The sequence below is a fragment of the Ciconia boyciana genome, chromosome 7 (assembly GCF_034638445.1).
Source record: "Ciconia boyciana chromosome 7, ASM3463844v1, whole genome shotgun sequence".
Taxonomy (NCBI): domain Eukaryota; kingdom Metazoa; phylum Chordata; class Aves; order Ciconiiformes; family Ciconiidae; genus Ciconia; species Ciconia boyciana.
In genome coordinates, this window is record NC_132940.1 from 62,536,108 (window position 1) to 62,558,832 (window position 22,725).

General features: G+C 43.6%; 1 protein-coding gene across 1 annotated transcript in view; it reads right to left on the minus strand.

Moving 5' to 3' along the window:
• Positions 1 to 22,725, minus strand: part of LOC140654303 (uncharacterized) — a 205,677-nt gene that overhangs the window by 47,456 nt on the left and 135,496 nt on the right. Inside the window, exons 6-11 of the mRNA XM_072867465.1 lie at positions 19,966 to 20,088; positions 12,990 to 13,115; positions 8,208 to 8,330; positions 5,412 to 5,534; positions 2,697 to 2,834; positions 494 to 616 (exon numbers count right to left, since the gene is read on the minus strand). Of these exons, the coding sequence (XP_072723566.1) occupies positions 494 to 616; positions 2,697 to 2,834; positions 5,412 to 5,534; positions 8,208 to 8,330; positions 12,990 to 13,115; positions 19,966 to 20,088 (756 nt within the window). The remainder of the gene's footprint in view (positions 1 to 493; positions 617 to 2,696; positions 2,835 to 5,411; positions 5,535 to 8,207; positions 8,331 to 12,989; positions 13,116 to 19,965; positions 20,089 to 22,725) is intronic.

Here is a 22,725-nt window from a genome sequence, read left to right on the forward strand (position 1 = left end):
TCTGCACATAAGAAAACCCGATTTTCTTAGTACTTCGGGGCTCTCCATTTCTCACTTGTATTGGAGATGTTACAACATTTCAGGGCAGCATGGAACAGATTATTTCACCTGTTTTTGTCTCAAGTGAAAACAGTTGCTTTAAGCTGTTAAGCTCAGTTGATCCTTTGGTTATTTTGAGGGCTCTCTTTTTGTAGAAGTAGTCTTTAACACGCATCAATATACAGTGGCCACGGAGAGAGGAAGAAAAGTTCCTCTCTGCTGGCTTGCCTCCCTCAGCCCCACTTCTCCATGCTTGATGCTGGGTTATTACTGTCTTCCAGCCTCAAAAAGTGGAAATTACACATTTGTAAAACCTTATCAGCAAAGCTGGCATACGGTCACCGATTCTCTTATTAGGGAAATGCCCACAAAGCCCTGTGACGAGCTTTGACAGCATTTCTTCTGCCTGCTGTCGTGCTTAGTTAGAGCGAGCCACCGCTACCAAAGGACTCACCGTCGCAGGCGCAGCCGTCGGCGTTCGGCTGGAACCCCGCTTTGCAGGCACACTCGTAGCCTCCCGCGTAGTTGATGCAGAACTGGGAGCAGCAGGACTCTCCGGTCTCGCACTCGTCCAGCTCTGCAAGGAAGGGGCAGCTCGTTCAGCCCCTGGACACGGTCTCAGCTGCTGCCACGGTTTTGCTCGGTAGCTACCGCGCTTTTCAGCACGTGCCTTTCTATGTCTTCCTCTCCCTCCACCCACAGAAAACGCTGTCTGAATCCTGACAGCGGCTGTCTTCTACCTTCTCCCACAGCAGCCAATACCCTCCATGTCCAGGGAGAGGCACCTTTTCTGCAAGTCTTAGGTGCCACGAGGTGACTTACAAAACAGACAACAACTAGGTCTCACCAGCCCACAAATACCATCTATTTAACAGTAATCTACATTTAACCATTTGCGCTTTTGTACGTTCAACCTTTTGCAATGCAAACTAACAGTGAAACAAAGCTCCGATCCAACAACGCATTTGCTGGCCATCAGCGGCCTGCTAGGTGCAACTGTAGGTTTTGAGAACTAATTGCCCATTGCCTTATCTTGCCCTGTGTCCATCTGGAAATTGGTATCGTCGACACCGCTGTTCTGGTGATTAGATACGAGAATCGAGCTGTTATCTTTTCACTGCAGGCTCTCAGCTGCTCGCAGCCCTTGCAGCCCGCTGAGCGGGTTGGTGGCCATTCAAGGGCCACCATGTCAATGCTGAGTCTGCAAAACGCTTTTGAACGTTACCCAGACAAGCAGCCGCAGATGGGAAAGGTCAGTGTCTCAATTAACCCTGGAAGGAGTACGAACATTATTAGGAAACACTGACAGGAGAAAGAGGAGAAAGAAAATGTAATTAATCAATCGAGGTGAGGAGGTCAGCATGAAAATGATTAATGCAAGTTATTTGAACACGGAGTGTTTTCCAGAAATGTCACAAGCCGAGCTCCTCTGCAGTACGTCAGACGATGCCTTGCTCCGGGGTCTAGCAACAGTCCCTTGTCTGCGTAGGAATGCAAAATGTGCATCCAACAAAAAGGAGATTTTTGCTGTTAAGAGCAGCTTTTCACCTCCTCAGCCTTGCCAAACCCTTCCCCTGCGCCCTCACTTCCCTCGCTGTGGCCAGAGGAACTGCTTCCCTGGGCACTCTCCATCAGCAGGTGACGGAGCTGGGGCGCGGGCAGGAGGCTGCTCTGCCTCCTCTACACAGCGGGACCGCGTAACCCGTCCCACCCCGGCGAGGCTCTGGATCCAAATCTGCCTCCCTGACCTTCTTTTCCTTTGCTTTTTAAGCTCCAGCACCAACCGCCCTTGCAGACCTCGGTGCTTCCCTCCTCCCCTGCTCCTTCCTCTCTCCTGCACTTGGCTTTCTTTGTTGCAAGACTCTTCTTGTCTGTAATGCCTCTCACATTCACCAGCGCTCCTGCTCTCCACCTCCCCTCATGTCTTACTATACTGCTCTGTGATGCCTGCTCTTCCCCCCCCCACTTCTTGGCTATTCTTTAAAATTTTAATGGCATGGTGACAGCAAGTCTAAACCAGAATGAGATACAGTTTGCATAGCAAAAGCTGTAAACAAAAAAAATCACATCGTAAAATTGTTTAAAACATGAAGGAATTTTTAAGCTCTTCTCTCGAAATAAAAACATATCTAACTCTATGGCTTTCAATTCCTAAGTGAGACTTCTCACAGCCAGAAGTGCAATCTCATCACTGAGCAAATCTGATGGAAATAGAGCAACTTCCATAACACAGAGTGGAGTTTGCGCATGAAGCGCTTCAGAACAGCAGCGCTACCGCTCCCAGCCAGAGCCGAGCCTCTTCCCAGGCGCCGCCTGAGGAGGGGAAGGAAAAAAATTCAGCCAAGTGATGCTTGGGCTGGACACAATGAGATATGGCCTTGGCAACTGGTGATGCACCAAAGTGTCGTCTTCCATGTGGGAGGCAGAACTCCTTCCCCTCGTTAATTAATAATCCCAGCAAACACGCAGAGCAAGGCAAGCTGGAGCAGCGGCTGAGGAAGCGCCAGAGGACGGTATTAATTAAAACCTGTAGGAGAAGGGCAGGGGATGGGAAGGTATTTCCCTGAGTGCCAGCTCTCCTGCAGGCTCCCCTTGCAGAGAGACCCGCCACACCTCCTCCCTCCTCCCGCCGAGGTGCAGCATTCGCCACGAATTACCTGCGCACGTTTTGCCATCGACATCGAGGCGATAGCCATCGTCGCAGGAGCAGCGCGGCCCCGCAGTTGTGTGCTCGCAGTGATGAGAGCAGCCACCGTTGTTGTCCTGGCAGCTATCAACAATTTCCATTTCAATGCCTTGCGGAGAAATAAATCAAAAGGATGTTAAAAAGCAAGCACAGGGGGAGAATCGCCGGAGAATAAGCCTTCCGTAAAAAAGCCGACTGCTGTAGCAGGAAATATAAACTCAGTTCCCACACACAGCCAAGAAGAGCACGTTTTGGAGTCACTGAACTCCAAGTATTTGTCTCCTGGTGTCATAACAGCGGATGCTCTGAAGCCGGCTCACCGTTTCAGCAGTCCGCCTGCTATGGGAGCATTCACGGGTTTCCTGAGATTTATGCTTTGTTTGAACCTAACAGTGAGCTCTGCCCTTGCCCCAGAGGAGGAAAGGAACCATCTGAGGAACCCAGGTGGTTCAGCTCAACCCCGACCGCTTATGCTTTCCAAAAAGCAGCTTTTAGTTTTGTACGCGAATGGGAAAGAGTTGGCTCTGAAACATCCACCGAACACAAACGCCTTAAAATTTTCATAGCAGAGTCCTGTTGGCGAGCCTGACACCTAAGCAGAAAGCAAACCAATCTGCAGGTTTTGACCCTCGGACGTCCCTTCAAGGGGGCACACGGCAGCTCCTCTGCTGAGACTGCGTCCCCCTACAATTAAGAGGGGGTGGGGGTACGGTGCTGTCGCCAGCCCCCTGCGCCCTGACAGACCGCCCCAGCCTCCTGCCCTCGGTTGCGCTGGACAGTCCTCACAACACGTTGGCCAGGTCCAGTAGAAACCCTCAGAGAGGAAAGGGAGCATCTGTCCACCTCATTCCCACCAAGGTACTTCATTAAACCATTTATTCAGGATGAAAAGAAAATATAAGGACAGCTATAAAGTTTCTCTTGAAGAATTAGCCGGATTGTCTTGTTACAGAGCTATTTAGAGAGGAATTAACTTCCCATACTATGTAGGAGAACTGAGAAACACCCTCCCTAAAGGAGCCATCGTACTTCCAGAAACAGCCCAGCTCCGAGCGGCGGCCGTCAGATCTGGTACGGAAGGACGGCATTTCCCCACTGCCGCCGCTCTCCGACACATCTGGGTCGGTGCCTCTCATCCCTTGTTGTGCCCCCGGGGAGCAACCTGCCTGCCAACAAGAAATGCAAGTCCAGCTGGAAGAGGGTATAAATTAGAACATATATGGAGGGCTACATCTCACGCATGGTAAGATTATGTGCGACAGGAGAAGAAATCTAGTCTCCTGCCCAGTGTGTTAAACCGGGATTTAGGAAACTCAGCGACCACATGCAGAATCTGACTTTATACACTGTCGTCATCATTCACTTTGTCTCAGTTCTTCATCAGTAAAAACTGGAATAACAGCTCTTCCCCATGCCGCTGGGGAAATGAAAGAATAAACAAAGATTGTAAATTGCTCAAACACTGGGATAATCCTGATCATAAATATATGCAGGATGTTTTTATTTTTATTGTTTGCTCTGTGATATTGTACATAAGGTGCAGAGAATCACCATCCCCTGAAATTTGCTGAACATCGAGAAGAAATATTATCAGAAAATCACAATGAAATCTAAGTGGTCTAAACCACTTTTTACCCCCATAACAGATCATTTTGTATCTATATATTAACTGCATTTCCACTTGCACTACTCACAGTTCCCCATCACCTATGAAATAATTCTCCAGGATGTCTCTCACATAACTGGGTTTTGTTCTTAATGTATGTTAATGCACTGAAACTGAATTTCATCCTTAACAAGTATTTCTTACACACACATTCTTAAAGAAAGCATTCATTCTCTGGCATGCAGCATATTTTCCTAAGGAAATTCTGCTGAAAGTTCTTGCACAGTATTATTAGATTGAATGATCTTTGCCCACCTCTTTGCTAAAACAGGTCATGCTTTTGTCTGCATTCCAGTGAGCTTATGTTAGGTCCATAATAACACCAACTTTTCCACATCACCTCCTTTATTAATCTAAATTTGCCCTCAAGGACAGCCCAGGGATCACCTATCAACTAACGGCGCTGGGAGTCAGTCCCCTTCTCAAGAAAAGTAGTGTTGATTAAGAAACCCCGCTGGCAAGAGGTAAGTATGTGAGGGAAGACAACAGGGCTCAGCATCACTTTAGTTTGGGAAATTTTAGTTGTTCCAATATTTTTTTCATCCCCAACCTTGCTTTTTTCCTTTTTTTTTTTAAAGCTTCTACTTAACAGTGTCAATAATCTCAAGAGAAGCATAAGGAAACCTAGACAGACAAAGACAAGAGCAGAACATCATGTTGGTTTTCTTTTGCATCAGATCCAGCACATAAAAAAATTGGGAGAAGGAGGGCAGGAATGAATAAATTTCATAGAATAGCAATATTTTGGTCGCTCTGCAATAGAAGTCACCAGACTCTGAAGATAAACCAATAGGGCTATTTGCTCTTTGAAATGCAGTAATTAAGGTCTGTGAACACAGGCTTAGGAATGTATCAACCTGCAAAACCAGCAGTAGCAGAAGATGAAGAAAATAGTATTAAGCTTGAGCTTTTGCATACATTTATTTTGCTGGGAGTGCTAATCCAACTGAATTAAAAATGAAGCATAGCAGTTTGCAGGTAAGATAGCCTGAAATGCATAGCTGTAAAAGTGTCACTTACGGTAGCACTGCTTTCCATCAGCCCCCAGCTCGAAGCCGGGATTACAGACACAGGTGAAGGATCCCGGAGTGTTCACACAACGATGAGCACACCTGGCTCTCCCTTCTGCACACTCATCAATGTCTACGAAGCAGAGAGAAAGGCTAAGACATTCGTTTGGATATTAAAGTAAAAAATAATATTACCCTATGGATTTCCAAGCATCCACTGAAAAGAGCATCCTGACGTTAGTCTACAAATGAAAGCATCTGATGAATCCAGGAACATGGATTCACGTGTTCCCACAACAGAGAATGAACTCACAACATTATTCTCCAAAATAATCCTTTTTTCTAAACACCATTGACCTTGAACCTCTCAGTGTGAATATTTACAATATCAAACATTGCATTTACAGTATCAGCCAAAGCAACTTGTTTATTATTCCTGTAAAAAGAGCAATGGCAAAAGACGTCACTTGAAGAACTTGGAAGAAAGGTCTATCTCCCAGTACCCTAAAATTATCACTAGGTCCTCAGTGCCATTATATTTAAATTAATGAAGCAGGAAATAGCTGATTATTTTCTGAATGTCAAATTATTTGGATTAAGTGGTGGCTGGGTTTCAGCAGGTACGAGGGAGACAGATCTTCTCTGTCACATCCCTGAATCCTGCAGCTTCTTCTACAGAAGTCCAGCAGGGAGGCACCTACTCTAATCGGAGGTTTCACCCCACCTGTAAGAAAAGCAAAAAGGTGAAGAGCTGTAGGTGGGGAGACTGTTCTTCACCCAGTCCTCTGGCAAGCAGTCTGTTCCTCAGCTTTACACTCGCTAGTCTGTATTTTGGAGTTAGATGTCACCAAAGACATCCATCTTCCTAAAAACTTAGTGGAAGAGCATGAAAATATTTTTAAGGAATAAGAATTGGGAAAAAAAACAACAAAAGCCTACACTAAATACTGCTGCTGTGGAGCACAGCTGCAGAAAACACCAGCCTCCTTGCAGACACTGGCATTATCTCGCACGTGGCAAACCCCTAACCGACCTCCTGCTCCTTCCCTTGTTCTGACATTTCGCTTGCAAAATACAGTTTATTCATCGCAACGATCCTGGGTCAGTCCCTCGCGCACAGGAGACGACAGTCCGGTGTGCAGCTCCTCACCTTTTACCACAGCAAACCACTTTCTCGCAGGTTTTTCTTCCTCCATATGTGCTGTAACCAGTGCCGTACTCATGGCCCCTTGCACTTGAACACAAGTAGCTTTATGAACGCAATCAGCCTACTTTCAAAAAGAGGCCCCAGGCAGTGCAAACACCACACACCGACTCATGAAAATTTCAGGATAAATGACAGCTTCTCTGAAGCAGCAGTGTGAGTAGCTGCTCTTTAGAATGAAATGGGTTATTTCTCCTTTTTCTGTAATTAATTGTCACTTTGCAAGTAGAGTATGTTGGCAAATGCTGTAAATGTTCTTTTCTCTTTTTCTGCTTTGTCAAATAGAAAAATAAAAAGTTGGAAAACTGAACCACAGCCACCATCCTGCACATGTTTCTCCACATCTTGTAACTACAGCTAATAGCTAAAGTATGACACTTCAGTTGCCCTCTGTCTCCTTCTAGCTCGGTTTCCAAAGAGTCAAATACCAGCTTGAATTTTGCAAAAGACATTGAATAATTTCTAGGAGAAAAAAACAATAATTGTATATCCATGGTAAGACCTGATGCTTAATGATTCAAAAGACTGTTGCCATGAGGTCAGGAAGAACATTTGTTCCAATATATAACATTGCAAGTTACCTAATGCTTTAGTTTATACACAAATTAACAGAATTGTCAATGTGTATCTGAGATAAAATGAGTAATGTGCTGACCCTAGTATTAAACCCACTGCTTTTTCCATCTATTAATCATCAGTGGAGTGTCTACGCTACTTGAAAATACTTTGCTTTTGCAGTAACCTTACTCATGAGCAAGCCCAGTAAGAGAGGGGGTGTGCAATGCTACTCGCAGAAGGGCTTACAGGCAACTGAGTAAAATACTCAGGGTAGGAAGTAAGTATTTTGCAAAGCACCCAGTACTCTGTATAGATAAGACAACAATTTAAGTATGGGCAAAATTTTGGCCAAGTTTTCAAAAGGAGGAGTTTAAAATTAGGGTCTGAATACATACCCTGATCCCAACAAGGCTGGTAAAAATCTGTGCACCGTGAAGGCCACAGGTGCTTTGCACTTCATAAAACTGATAAACTATCTAGCTTCCAAGCATCATACTGAAAGAGAAAAGCAGGTATTTTGGTCTCTAATTCCCTCACATTTCGGGTCAGAAATGCTTTAGATCCTTTTGAAAATCCCAGACTAAATACAGGACTTTGGAATTCAACTTTTTAAGCTCCTCTCTTTGGAAATCTTAGACTTCATGATTTCTTCCTTCACAGTAGTTTCTCTATTAATATGGAAACAGTTCTCCAGCTAAAAAGCCCTTTGAATCCTAAATAGGTTTTCAGTGACCCGGTTCAGAGTGTTGAACCAATTTTCCAGGAGCTGTATCTGGGGCATTATTTTAAAGGGACCCTACAAGAATAACACTACAGCATCTACAAATCCAGTTGCTAGAAAGCATGATTTAAGAGATCACAGAGTAATTTTCATTACTAAAATCGTCCTTCAAGACTATCGGCTGACATAAATATCACAGAGAGAACTGCTGTTTCAAAATGCATACATATCTTTGTATAACATATTCCTTTCTGTTCAAAGCTCAGTAAGCCAGAGCACTGATTAATACCTTTCTTCCCCAAAAATAGTCCATAGTTTCTTACCTAAGCAGGACTTTTTGTCTGCAGAAAGATAATGCCCTGGATGACACTCGCATTTTGCAATTCCTCTCGCATTTTGACAGATTTGTGAGCATCCTCCATTCCCAGTTGTGCAGGGGTCTATCACTGAAACCAATTAGAGCAGACTGTCAACTTAAAGGTCACGTTTTTGTCTGAAAATGGTCTTACCTGCCATCGTTACAACTAACAACGAAGATTACTGTAGCTGTAAGAGATTAGACTGAAAAAAAAAATATTTGACAGAATGTGGTGTATAGTAAAGTATTAAAAAAATGTATGCTATTTTCTCTCTTGCTGGACAGCATTTTTCATAGAGCACCAGCAATGTTTTAAACAGTGGGGAACCGGGCTTGTATTATATCTTGGAAGTAGGACAAGAAAAGTACATTTTATCCTTATTTTGCTGTAACTGAGCACATTTCAAGAGTGGCTCTAAACAATAGTAATTAGCACTCCAATGTGTGTGAACCCATAAACACGTACAACGGTGGAGTTCACCATGGAACGACATGTATTTAAAAGTCTCTAGAGGAAATAAATGCTGAAGAGCCCCAAAAGATCTCCTTCAGTCTAAAAATGTATGCCATTCATGTTGTACATCAATATTTTTTTCTTTTTTTGAACAATAACATACCATTTTTCAAGGATAAGCCGCTCTAAGTGGCAAGTACTTAGAAACACTATTTATAAAGTGTCTGCAGAAGTCTCCACCTCAAAGATTTCACTGTGTTTTATGGGTTTATTTCAGGAACACATACCTGCTGGAAGCGGACTGATGTATTTGCCCAAATAAAAACTTTGCGCACACAAAAATAGACCTCCCGGGACTGTTTGGACAGGTCTGATTTGAGTTAAGAGCCAGAGTTTTCATACCAAAATCTGGTATTCTGCCCAAGGTTGAGGTTTCAGTTTGGAGTACTAGTTACACTAACACGCTGGTGAATAACATTATATAGGCAAATTCGGAGGACACCTTTGAAAATGTGTCCTCTAGAGTTCTTCTTAGTTTCAAATAAAGCTTTATAAAATGTAAGCTTATTTCCTCACCTATCAAGCTCTAATTCAGTTTTAGCATTTTACTAATTACTGTCTGATTTGAGACATTTGGCCACTATTCCTCACTCGCCTCCAGCCTGACATCTCCTTCACTGGCCATCCCAAGCTCTGTACAGGCCAACTTCTACCAGGGCACCAGGAAGCAAGTCAACATCAGTTCAACAGCAATGGCAGTGGAGCCAGGGTTTCAGGAACCCTGGGGAAGTGTTGAAGGTGTCTTCCTCTAGACCCTGCTGCTTTGCTCTTCCAGTGGCTAACCACATACATACATAGAGCTGTGCAGGAGAAGGGAATAGGAGAGAAAGACCTCTGTTTTATAGAGATACATTTAAATATAGGGTAGGTTTTTTTAAAATTTCCTCCGGTTTTCACTTTTCTGTGTAGCCAGTGGCATTTTCTGCCACCGTTGCCCCAGAACACCTTCAAATTCCCTCATTTCACCTCCTGGCATCTCAAGAACATAACCGTTCAAGGCTGCAGGCTGAGTTTGACTTGACACTATTAAAAAAAAATTTTAAAAATCACTGTTAAGGATGTAGAACTGAAATTTTCTGTTGGACTTTCAACATGATAGGGTGCAAATAGGTTTCCAAGGGACAGCAGCACTTCATCCTCCGTGACACTTTCAAGGCTGACAACTTGGCTCTGCAGTTCAACAACTTCCACTCTACAAAGAATTTAGCTTCAAGCAAGAACTCATTCCTTGCTGATATGAAATACGGAGTTACTTGTTGATTCTTTTTTTATTTGGATAGATTAAATGAAATCACTATCAAACAGCATCTGTTAAACCTGCATATTATAAAGGTTTTCAGAGCATCTAAAGCTTTAATTTGAGAATGATTACAGCATAGAGGAAAACTTGTAACACTCTGTGACATGACAACAAGCAAACAACAAATTATAGGGTAGATGTTAGTAAAACATAGTAATTTGAATAAAGATAGCAGCCTTGGAAGTCCTGAGACAAGATAAAAGTTTGTAAAGGAAAGATCTTCAGGACATAAGGCAACCACTGATTGACTTGTTTTCCACTGACATATCTGTTCCTTCCTGTTATAGGCAAGTTTCAGGAAAAGCTAAAAATAACTCAATAGTGTTCTTTTTCCTACACATTTGGCTCTTATGGTTTGACTTAGTAACTTTAGTGGATAACAGACTCCATCCTACAAATCTCTATTGCAAGCTGTTAAAAACTATGGCAAAAAAATTACTGGAACTGTTTCATTTCCTAGATGTCCCAGGACATCCAGGAACTGAAAAAGCCATGGTGATGCATTGATCTGGGATGGCAGTGATGTTCTTGGTGAAGTGTGACTATGGGCTCTGCATGTGCTGTGGACCTTCCAGACCTTCACTGCAAGGCTGTAAAGAACAGGGTCTCCAGTCCTATCTGCCATGACCTCTAGAGCACCTAAAGAAAGAGAATTGGGCCTTATCAAGCTAGTTTTCTTGCTCACAGCAACCATGACTTTACACTGGAGAAAATATAAAGTGGTAAGGAGTAAAATTTCCTTCTCATGGCAAGGAAGGTTAGGGGTGGAAATAGCATTGACTTATAGAAGGGAAACTCAAAGTGGCTTGAGAAAGATATTTGTTCTTACCATCCCTGGATAACCCAACAAGGAATTCACTCTAGCAGACATCTTATATAGCCCATTCTCTTACACAAGTATCACAGCCACTGCTGACCACATCCATACATGCCTCACCCCTGGAGCAGCTATCTCACCACTTCATCTGATGCCACACCACTCCAACCCATCGGTTTGCCTCCGCGCTGAAGGCTGCACCACCCTTCTAGGCTTGGGTGTTTCTGTATGGCCTTTCAGGGCTACGGGGTGCAGCATTAGCTTAGCAGCGAGGATGACTCCACACCTGCAGCACAGCTATGCCTGCTGTAGTGAAAACCCTCATGACGCTGTAGTTTCTCCATCCAACCTAGCGCTACAGCAGCCATCCTTTCTGGTTGAAAATTAAAAGCAGCCAGGCTCACCTCCTCCCACCTTTTCTACTTAAAACATCTCTAATTGCCAACCCAAATGTATTCATAGCCACTTTATGCTCATTTGTTCCTGTAAAAATCTTGTCCATCGGCTTAACTAGCACTTTTCTCTCCTGGGTGTTTATTCGCTAAGGTATTTAAGGGAGAAAAGCATCCTATTCGGTCTTCATTTTGCCAGCTGAGCTCCCCTTGCAAGACAGATTCTCCTTCCTCTGACCACAGCTGTCCTCCTGGGAGGTATGCACTATTATATTTTGATTTACACCACCCTGCACACAGGTAACCAGGCATACACGTGACCTCCAGATTAAGGTCTCACCCGCGGACAAAGCTGACCTTGCCCCTTCTCCACTGTTCAGTAATTACCGGCTGGTGACGAACTGCTGCCTTCAGTGGGTGGCTGACCCTCATCAGCCCCACGACGTGAGGGAGCGAACACAGCTGCCTGTGAGGTGGCAAAACCTCACCAATTAGGGGACCGAGCCTGCTCGTTTTGCTGTTGAGTTAAGCCAGAGCGCGAAGTGGCACACGAAGGTTTGAACTGCTCCATGACCGCCCAAGGGACAACTCCCACCCGACCAGGCATCGCCACACTCAGACCCTGCCGATCCAACCTCTCTCCCACCACGACACCATAAAAAACACCAGAAAGGTTTTTTGGGTGACCCCACGCAGGGGTCAGCACGCCCAGTTGGCTTGGCCAAGGACATCTTGAGTGCCAGAGGCAGCGGAGGAGCCGCGAGAGGTTTGGAAACGGGCTGGAGAACGGCGAAGGAAGGTCTCTGATGCCCTCTCCCTGCTAACGCGCCCCTTTTCCAACTCTTTCTGACAATCTTGGGGACAAAACACGGCCACCCCGTGAGAGACGGAGAGGCGAGCTGGCTGCAGATGCTCGCTGAAGCACAGCGGGTGCAGTCTCTGCGGAGGGCAGGGCTCAGGGAGCCCAAAACCGAAGGGCAAGCGCTCGTTGCACACAGCATGAGCTGGAAGCAAGCTGAACAGCAGGATTTACTTACACTTTATACACAGCATATAAAATCTCCGAGCAGAAGAGGAGCCATATGGAAACGGTTTTGTGACAGGAATTTTAGCGCAATAAATCCATAAATTTGGCCCTATCTTTCTCTGGCATATTCAAGGGTACCATGTGTGTGCGCTTGTGTTGGGGAAGAGGGGGGAGGATTTGCCTTAAAAACTGATGAATATGTTAAGATATACAAGAAAAAAAAACAATAATCAAACACAAAGGTAGCATTTCTGTTCTGCTTGTGAGAGTGTTTGCTTAGAAACCTGAAGAGGAGGATGAATGAATCAGACTTTGATTAGGAGCAATGTAAGCCAAAAGCAGATAAAGAAAAGACTTTCTGTAGAATAAAACATGTTCTGCAGGCCAACTCTATATACAACTTGGTGAGTAATAAAATGTTAGAATTAAAACGTGATTAAGTTCCTAACCTATATCATCATCATCAGTGTGCAACAAACAGCCAGGAGTCTACGAGGCCAAAATCTTGCTCAAAGTTGTGAACCAACGTGAACTTCACACCTCAAACACGTGTCATTTTAATCCTGTTAATAAGCGATTCCTAAAGCTGCTTTTGGCAAGCAGGGTGAAATATGAATGAATACGACCTGAAGCATTACCCTGGGGTCTTTTAAATTGCCTTTAATGTGTGTCTCCAGGCAGGTAGTGCTGGACTTACCTTCACAGGATTTGGCATCCCTCTTCAGCTGGTAGCCCGGCTGGCACTGGCACTTGTATCGGTCTTCACTGAGCTGAACGCACTCCTGCTCACAGCCCCCCTTGTTAACACTGCAGGAATTGAGGGCTGGAGCCAAGGAAAAATTGAAGGAACACATGTCAACAACCCAAGAAACTTATTTCCTATTTTAACTACATAAATGACAGTAAAAATACGCAAACCTCGCCAAACAGCTTTCATAAATGCACCTGTCCCCATCCCTGCGTGATTACTCTCCCTTGCATTTATGGTGCTTGTTTGACCCAGCGTCCCACGTCGGCGAAAGCCCGTGATTCCAGCAAGAGGCAGGCGAGATCTAAGAGCTGCAATGCTGACTAAAGTACAGCCACCCTTTGATCTGACAGCAGCAAGGCACTTGAGAATCCACTGAGGTAAGGAGGGAAAAAAAAGAGTGGCCCTGCTGGCACTTTCCCATTGTTTTTTTTTCTGTGCCTGCTATCATTGATTTAAAAAAAAAAAAGGAATTGTCTTTCAGGCTGATTTCCTCAGCCTCATGCATAGGAAGCTGCAAATGACAGGACTCACAAGCTCCGCAGGACAGACTCACAAAGTAAACCGTAAGGAACAAGAGGCTCTTTAGTACATCTCTCAAGATGCTGCTTCTTTTACCCAGACAAATTAATGTTCTTTTTTGTTCAACGTATATCCCTGGCCTCTGGAGAAACATTTCTCCTCCTGCCAAAATACATTAACACACACCCACACCTATTCGCACACTGCATATAAAAATAAGATAGACCGTTTGGACCTGTTATTGTGCTGTACGTATGTAAGTGTGAGCGTCTGCATGACTGCACCTATATATATTTTAACAGCAGGGATGTATTATCTTCTCCATGAGTAGCTGGGAAGACTATTTGGTCCTTCATGGAAGGCATGAAATGCTGGACCCAATGAAGTCAGCAAAGAGCTCTGATATTTATTTTAGGAATATTAATTCATTTATCTGCAACAGACATTAAGAAAACTTTAGCCACAAAAGCTGCTGGAGGATGCATTTCACCCTATGCTACCAATTAGCAAATACTTAGTTTGTGCAGTCAAATCTGTGTTAAAAAGACAAAAAGAAAAGCAAATTTTTACATTATATCATGGATGCATGCAGCAGCCAGGAGCCACCTTCTTACAAGACCTGACCCTGGCTTCTGCTCTCCACCTGTGTCTGCAAACCTCCTGCCCGGTTAGCAATTGAACTTGAAAGCAGCTCGTTTTCTACACAGGAGACAGCAGACCCAATACACACAAAGCTTCCTGCTTGCTTCACATTTGTATCCAAAGACCTGTTTTTCAGCAAGAATATTCAAATAAGATGAAAATATTTCAGAAGATGAAAAACGCCTAAATCGGCTCCAAGCGACAGAATACACATCTCAATTTTTAAAAGTGCCATCTTCTCCCCCTTTTTCTGGCCATAAGCCAATTTGGATGTAAGGGGAGATAAGAAGCAACCTGCCGTACCGAGAATTTGGGAGACTTCGAAGCCGGAAGGGGACGGGCGTGAACTCCTGCGCCGAAAGCATGCACCGGCGGGGCCGTGCAGCCTGGCCCTGCACGGGGCTCTGCCGGCGGCCGGGGAGCGAGGGACGACTCCGGAGGGGCCTCGTCCAGGTTTATCACGCCCGCTGCCAAGGCATCGCGTGGGCTACGTGAGAAGGTGCCAGACTGAATGAGAAGAGCACCGGGGAAGGAACAGGATGCATTGTGCTCGTGCTGCCAGCCGCCGGCAACGCATCTTTGATCAGAAAAAGGGCGAGACTTGGCATGTCGTGAGTCTAATTCCACCTCTCGTAAAGGGGCTTGTGGCTGGAGGTCTGAGAACGTGCACGGGGTTCAGGCAGAAACACAGCATGCCTTCCACTTTCAAAGATGTGCTCCTGAAGTTTGGTAGAAAAGCAGCCCCACTGCCGATGCTGACAGGCACGGCGGCGCGTGCCTGGCCCCGGCTCTTTGCGGGGCGGTTGGTGATAACGCCTGGCGATGCCGAGCAAGGGAGGCATCACGCAGGAAAGACAAAGATCTGCTGATGGTTGAGAAATGTATATTTCTCAACCCATTATTTTTTATAATAGTGCTCACATTTTTACAAAAAAACCCGAGTATGAAGCCATAGTTGGATGTATACATAGCAACCATGGGGTTAGAACATGCAGTCTCTTCAAGCCTATGTTTTCCATCACCTTAAATCCAACCTTATCAATGACAAGAAATGTAACTTCAGACATACTGTGCTTTTACTTATGTGGAAAAACACAGATCATGACTTGTAGAGATATTTTCTTTGTTGCTTCCTCTATTAAGAGCCTTAGTGAGCAAAAGTCTCCACAAAAACCCGCATCACAACAGCTTTTCTGCATAAGGCAGACATCAAAGATAATAGTCGGCACCAGAGATGAATTGGGCTCTAAAGACTGCGCTCTGTTTTCACTTCCAGGAGTTCAAACAAGAATAAATTCCAGTGAAGACAATGAATTTACATCAATCCAAAACCACAGCCCGATACTACAATAAATGTGTTCTCTGTCTGAGTTTTTGCTTTCCAGACACCAGTCCGTTAAACTTTAATGAAGTTAAATTCATTACATTAACATAATCAAGGCATTAAAAACGAAACAAAACAAATTGGACAGTGTTACCTTTGGTTATTCTAATTACTTAATTTGCAGTGAACGTTCAGTCTGGTACATCTATCTAAAAATGAATTCAATAATGAACAAAATTTGTGGGACCGAAAAGCTAAGAAAGAAAAGGAGCATTGAAAAAGATGGGATTCTGGCATGGCACAAAGTATCAGAGACCATCAAACGATTCAAGAAGAAAGTATTTTACTTTCATTGAATAAATCAACCCATTTTAGAGGTTGTTTGCTTTAGATTAAGAGCAGAAGTTCCTAATGAGAATAGGAGGAATGACAAACAACAGACAGACTTCTTCAGACCATGTATTTTGAGGATCGTACTAGCAGTGGAGGGATGGACCACCAGCAGTTAGCCAGGATCCCAAACACACTGCGATGATGTGGTAGGAGGGCCGGACTTGCTGGAAAAAGCTTGTGACGGTTCCGTAATCTTCCATGCAATCACAGGAGAAAGTAGCTTATCCCAGGTTTTTGACTCTTCAGATGTAGGCTGAATATCTTATAAGAAGATAGATCCACTTCCTCATGTATGGGAGACTTCCAAGCCATCTAGGCTGCAAAATCTGCTTCCCCTCAAGTGATTTTGGCACTTTTGCTCCCAGAAACATAGGGTTGCCAAAAAGAAAAAAGACGACGTGGAAAGAATGAACATAACAGAAATCTGGGCTGGGTTCATCTGAAAAGCCTGTCTAAAGGGATGCTTGTTTCTTATTTCTGCAGCTGAGATAATCACCTTCCATAAACAGCTCATTTTCAGAACATTGTCTCTTTTTTTATTCTTAGTCTGTGGGGGAGATCGTTACATCCTCTAAAGTATCTACAGAAGAAATATTGCTAATGCAAGCCCTATTTGAAACGCTAGATGTTCTGCTTAGCCGCACTAGGTCAAAAGAGAGGTGCAATATTGGGTTTACTTCTTGATCGGATGAGTGTATAAACTGAATGTATAAACTGGTGCGTCAGAAGAGGCAAACTCTCCATCCCCAATGGTCAGCGCAAGCAGTTAGTGCCCAAATCCCAACGCTAGGCACTCCTGGATTACTGGTTTATATGAAATGCTTCTCTCTGTCCTCATCGATTAGTAACTGTCTTGTGCTCCAATGCATGAGAGCTTATTATATCCATTTATTTTGGTGTCCTGTCTAAACAGCTGAAACAGAACTCAATATCCTCCGCTCAGTATTGTGTATATCCATTATCATGATAGCAGTTCTCTCTGAAACTTACTCCTGTCTCTCATCTTAGGATTTATTTCTGTTTCTCCTTGACAATTTCTGAGATACTGCAAACAGAACTGAACATTGTATTAAATATTTTTAATAACTTTTTGTGAATACTTACATTTGTGAAGTGAAAACTTGCTTTCTGATAATGTTTATAGCTAGGACAACTCCAAACGGAGCTTCTTGATTCTGTGATTCTGTGAAAACGTCACTATTCTATGTCCACAGAAGGTTTTACATATCACACAGGTAAATTAATTTAATTGCCATAATACCTATTTTTTGCCTTTATCATTCAGTTCTCTTGCTCTTTTTCCCCAAAGCCACTTTAGTCCTTTTTTGTATAAATTTTCCTCTCCACCACAGCTGAAAATGAGACTATCCAGAGAGAGTAATGTAACTCAAACATCACATCTTTCACTTCTGGGTCTTCCCTGGTCAGATCTGATCAGAGGGAGATGAATTTCTCTCTTTTCTTTTAATTCACAGAAAAACACTAGTGCTTCTAGTTAAATAGGAATCACTCTGCTTTCACATTATTTTTTTCTCTCACACTAGTGTTTCCTTACCCATTCCTTCTCCAACAAAGATCATCAAGTAAAGACTGAGATTTCACTGTATTTTTAATTGCAGTTACTTACCAAAACACTGAAAGTCTCTGTATGTGGTAAACCCAACAAACGCAAAAAGGTACGTTCTTTACATAAAAAACATTATTCCCACAGCTTGAGCACTGGTACATCTTGTGGTCTAGCTGCATCAGTAAATTTATTGCTGTGATAATACCAGAAATGACTGATGACATATTTGGCTGATGTTAAGCACAACCAAGGGACTTCGTGCAAGAAGCAAGACAATGACCAAATTGTGAGTGAACTTATTCTGCAGATGTGGTCTGACCATACTTGCCTGTTCTTCTCATATTACCTAAAATCAGGCTTAAAAATTTAAACAAATGATGTCCTTTTCTTCTTCCCAAATGACAGAACATTTTAATCCTTTTTGCAGAGTTCAACAACTTGACTTTTGTACTGATTTAAATGCAACACAAGGACAGTATTATTATTATTATTATTATTATTATTATTATTATTATTATTTTTAGCAACATGCAGAATTAACTTTGCATGTCTTGTTTCAGGGCTCAGAGTCCAACCTAAGAAACGCAGGGTTTATTTGTAATGGCAGAGCTGCTCATTGTGTCACGGGCTGAACCGCCGAGCTCCATGGTGCTCTCATTTACATGAGCACGCATAGGGTAACTCCATACCGTAAATCAGTGGCTTTTCACCCGAATCTGAAAAACAGGGTATAGCCTTTGGGATCTTATCCATCCTCTTCCTACTGTTTTCTAATGCCTGTTTCTTGGAATGGGATTTCTCTGACCGACAGTAGACGTCTGTCAGCACAACTGGGGGCATCGTTCAGATTAGCAGAGCAGTTGCCAAGACGAGACCTGCATCCAACCCATGCTCTGTATTTAACGTTGGCAGAAAGGGGAACACATCCACAAGCAAGCATTCATGAATTGAAGACCTTCAGTATGGGAGCTTTAAAACTAATTTAAAGAAAGGCAATCAGTTTGGTTTGCAACTTCTTTTGTTACTGGCTTTCATGTGTTGTCTTTTGCTTGGGTGTGCCACGGAGGAGTACAGCACGGGTTTTGCTGGCTGAGCAAGGGAAATTCGGTATCAGTTGTAACAGAGATGTTATAAACAGGACTGCAGCGGACGAAGATGTATCCCTGATGTACAGGAGCACTGCAACCTTTTTAAAGACTGATGTAGATAAAGGGATGGATCAAAGGGCATAGGAACGCTGTGGGAACAAGGAGCTTTTGCAAATCTATAGCACCCTAATTATCAGTCCACAGCATGACTAGAACCTCAGGAAAAGTGCTCAAAACTCTCAGTTTCACATGCATGGGCACCTCCTGCGTGAGCTAAAAGGATTAGCACAAGCTAAACATTCATGTAATATGCCTTGGAGGAGAGTTTTCAGCCCACCTCATCCATACTTCTCCCTGTGCCTAATAACTAAAATGTTAAACAGACCCAAGCAGACAATTCTGCTTTACTGTTTTACCTAAAAAATTCAACATGCAGCAAAGGAAGGGTAGGGCTTGTTCTCTTCATGCACTCCCTGAAAACCCGAGAAGACCTCTGAGCGCATACTTAAATATTTCATTAGCCTTTTAGAGCGCCCTTTCTAGCTAACAGTCCGTAGCACCATATTCTCAAATGTATCTCAGTAATTCACAAATTTGGCCTCTTCTCTTGATCCTCCCGAGAGGATTTTCTGCTCTGCTCACTGTAGCACAGTCGTAGAGATTCTATCATCTCACCCCTCAAGGCAGTTAATGATACCCTCCTGCCTCTGCTCATGCTACCACCTGGGAAAGCCTACGGGGTCCCAGCCTGGGCAGTCTGACAGAGACGGTCACCTGCTGTAGACTGAACTTCAGGGTGGCAACCACAATGTTTTATTTTGTCTTCATCACTGAAGACACAAGCTGCAGTTTGGGACTGCTTGGTTGGAAGAGCAGCGTTCTGCCAGGCACCCGTGGGCAGGAGATTTCACTATCTGCTGTTTGTACCTCTTCAGAAAAAACAGGCAAAAAGACTAAGTAAGAGGAAGAGCAACGGGGGCAGAAAAGCCCAAGGCATGGCTGGAACATGGAGGGGGATGTGACAGAACAGAAAAACACTCAGAATTGCAATAGCGTTTTCACTGGAAATGAAGACCCCCTATTTCTTTAATGCCTGCTGCAAAACAGAAGACATTTTCACGAGATTGCATCAAAGAAACACAGGACACCATCACCGCTTTGTTCTCAAAAAAAGAACAAATTTGGAAACACCTGAATCCTCGTAAACTACTTGAACTGGAAGGGATACTGAACATCCTTTGCGAATTAGGCAAAACTCAGACTGGGGAAGTCTACAAACCTTTACACTTACGCGAAGACAGGTTTAGCAGAGAAAAAAAGGTCTTGAAGTATGGGAAGTGCTTGTTAAAGTTTACTTACCTATGCAAGTGCTTGTTAAAGTTTACTTACCTATGCAAGTGCGTCCATCCGCATGGAGCCGGTGTCCTGCCTGGCACTGGCAGTGGAAGGAGCCGTGCGTGTTGACGCAGCCTTGCTGGCAGCCACCATTGACCACCGCACACTCGTCCACGTCTAGAGAAGGAAGGCAGATGATGAGAATTACGAGACAGCCTCAGCAAAGACATACCCTGGTTCTCCTGGACGGCACGTAGCTCATACATAACGCAACCATTAAACTCAGACTGGGTTTTTGTTTACTTCGCTTCTGCGCTGTAAACAGAGCAAAGAAAATCGAAATTTTATGGTGTTTTTCAAAGTTCCCGCAGGCACTGCCTCTATAGTCTCTACTTCTGAAGGCCTTGTTAATTAGAGTGATCTGTGACACGGCTGTTTCCTTGGGGCCAAGAGAAAAATACAGGGAAAGAATTAGGGTTAGATAACACATCTGAGCTTGTAGGTACCACTGGTCAAACATTTGGCTTTTGTAAAAATTTGCTGTATGAAGGTTTCCTTTTGCATCAGGCCTTTAATCCTATTAGCAGGTGCTCTTGAGGGTACAAGCACATACAGCTGACATAAATGGAAAAGAGCCATGCAAAAGCAGGGCCCATGCTCTCAATCAACATTACATTTTCAACCACTCAACACACAGAGAGCTTAGCCATTACATTTAAAAAGAATGATGATTTTGTGCCACGTTTTCTGTCCCTTGGGCTTCCTTGTGTTCACCGGAGCTTTCCATAGCATCTTGTCAGATGGCCTCCCATAAAAATGATGTGATTTCCTGATGATACCTTTTCCGAACCTAAGCAGGTATCTTTCCATATTCACATTTTAGGGGGTTACATTCAGTCAAATGAAGAGGGAAACTGGCGTTCAACCAGCTTGAGAACACTGCTGTAATGTTTCATCTGAAATTGATGGACAAAGACGGACAAAAAGGATCAAGAACGGTTTAAGTAAACAGGCGAAGGTTTAAAACAGACCTACAAAACTGAATTTCCAAAAGTCCCACATAAGCAGTTTCTGCACCTTTTCAGCAACACTGGGCTGCTGTAAATAGCATTTGATTGGCATGTTGACACCATTACCTTAAAAATCGACGCAGAAGTCATTGGAAATAAGGGTCAGTTAGTCCATTCCCTGACAAAATTTCACCTGGAAGATGTTTGACTAGAATTTGTCTGTCCTTTCATTAACAGCCCCCAGGGGTGGCAACTCCACGTCCCTCCATCTCACCCAGAGGCGATGCTGGTACCAAATTATCCTGACCGCTGAAGACATTCTCCTCTGGCCGAAGCCAAACTTCCCTCCTGCAACAGGCATCTATAAAGAACCCTCCTTTCAACCTTAAAGACTCCTATTGACTTAATTGCTCTTTAGATCATGTTCGCAAATCATCTAAGGGATGTATCCACCCGAGCACACCCAAGCGGGTGTGGATGCGGAGCCTGGGATTTAAAGAAATAAAAGAGTGGCTGCAACGGAAGGCGAGTCTGCAATTGCTGCTGTGGGGAAGCGAGCCGGCAGCGGAGCAGCACACAGCAACACAAAGAGGGGTTTTTTGCCCCCCCATATTGCACTTGAGGAACAAGGGGTCTGGCTTTCATATTTTTGCTGTTGGTATATCTGCTTTGCATTTAGCTTTCATGGTTTACATTTTTTTTAAAATGCTTTTATGTTTATTCCGTTTTAGAAAATCTAATCAAAATTAAATGAAAAAGGAAGTTTTAAAGATGACTTGGAAATGCACAGCGTCCTGGTCCTAAGGAAATGTATTTATGAAGTTAAATTTTAATAGTTCACATGTGAATTTCACTCACCTAAAATGAAGTCCTGGTGTTGACTAGTGTTTAAATTCAGACCATTTGCTAACGTGCGCCACTTTTTAATCCTTCTGCTATATTTGCTGTTTTATTACACTGTATACTACATACATTTCCTACTGCCCGGAGACATCTGGAATACTCTTTTTTTAAACACAAGTTTTGCTTTTTTAAATGTAAACAGTAAACAGAAAATGTTATTCATCTTGTTGAATTCTATACCGTTAAGAAATAGCCTGCTGAAAAATGCCAGGATGAAATCAAAACCAGGAAACTATTTGTCTTGAGTATCACAGAAGTAAAATAATCAAAAAGGCTCAGAAAAATATAACAAGGAAGCAGCCGAACTATACAGTACACCACGTTCTAGTGTTTATACCTCAATAAACTCAAATACTGAGAGCTTCAATATATTAATTTTATAGGCTACAATCAGCTGCAGAATTTCTCCAATATACCAAATACGGTTTTAAGTTGGGATATCAGCACTTACAAAGGAGAAAAAATAGTCCAGCTAATAAAAACAAGCACTTGGAGTTAGCTCTATTTGTTAGATGCTATTTGAACATTTAAAGAAGTGACTTGGTTTACGGGGGAGCTCTGCACCCAGCAGCTCCCGCACCCGCTGCGGCTCTTCCTTCAACAGCATTTCCCTCGTGCTGGCACATCCCGAAAGGCCATAAGGCAATTATATTGCCAAAAGGCAATATAATTAAATGAAAAATAAAAGACCCTAAAATACTTGTATATACAAGCTATAGCTAACTCCACCCCGAGACTCCCTGCAGCAAGTGGGGGGAAAAACAGAGGCGAGATCAACGAGCCTGCAACGCAACTCCACGACTGTCTTCCCAGGACGCCACGTGAGCGGCAAGTTTGATGACAGACGATCCCTTCTAGTCTCAGGCTTTCTCTGCCAGATCAATATTTTAAGGATTATATG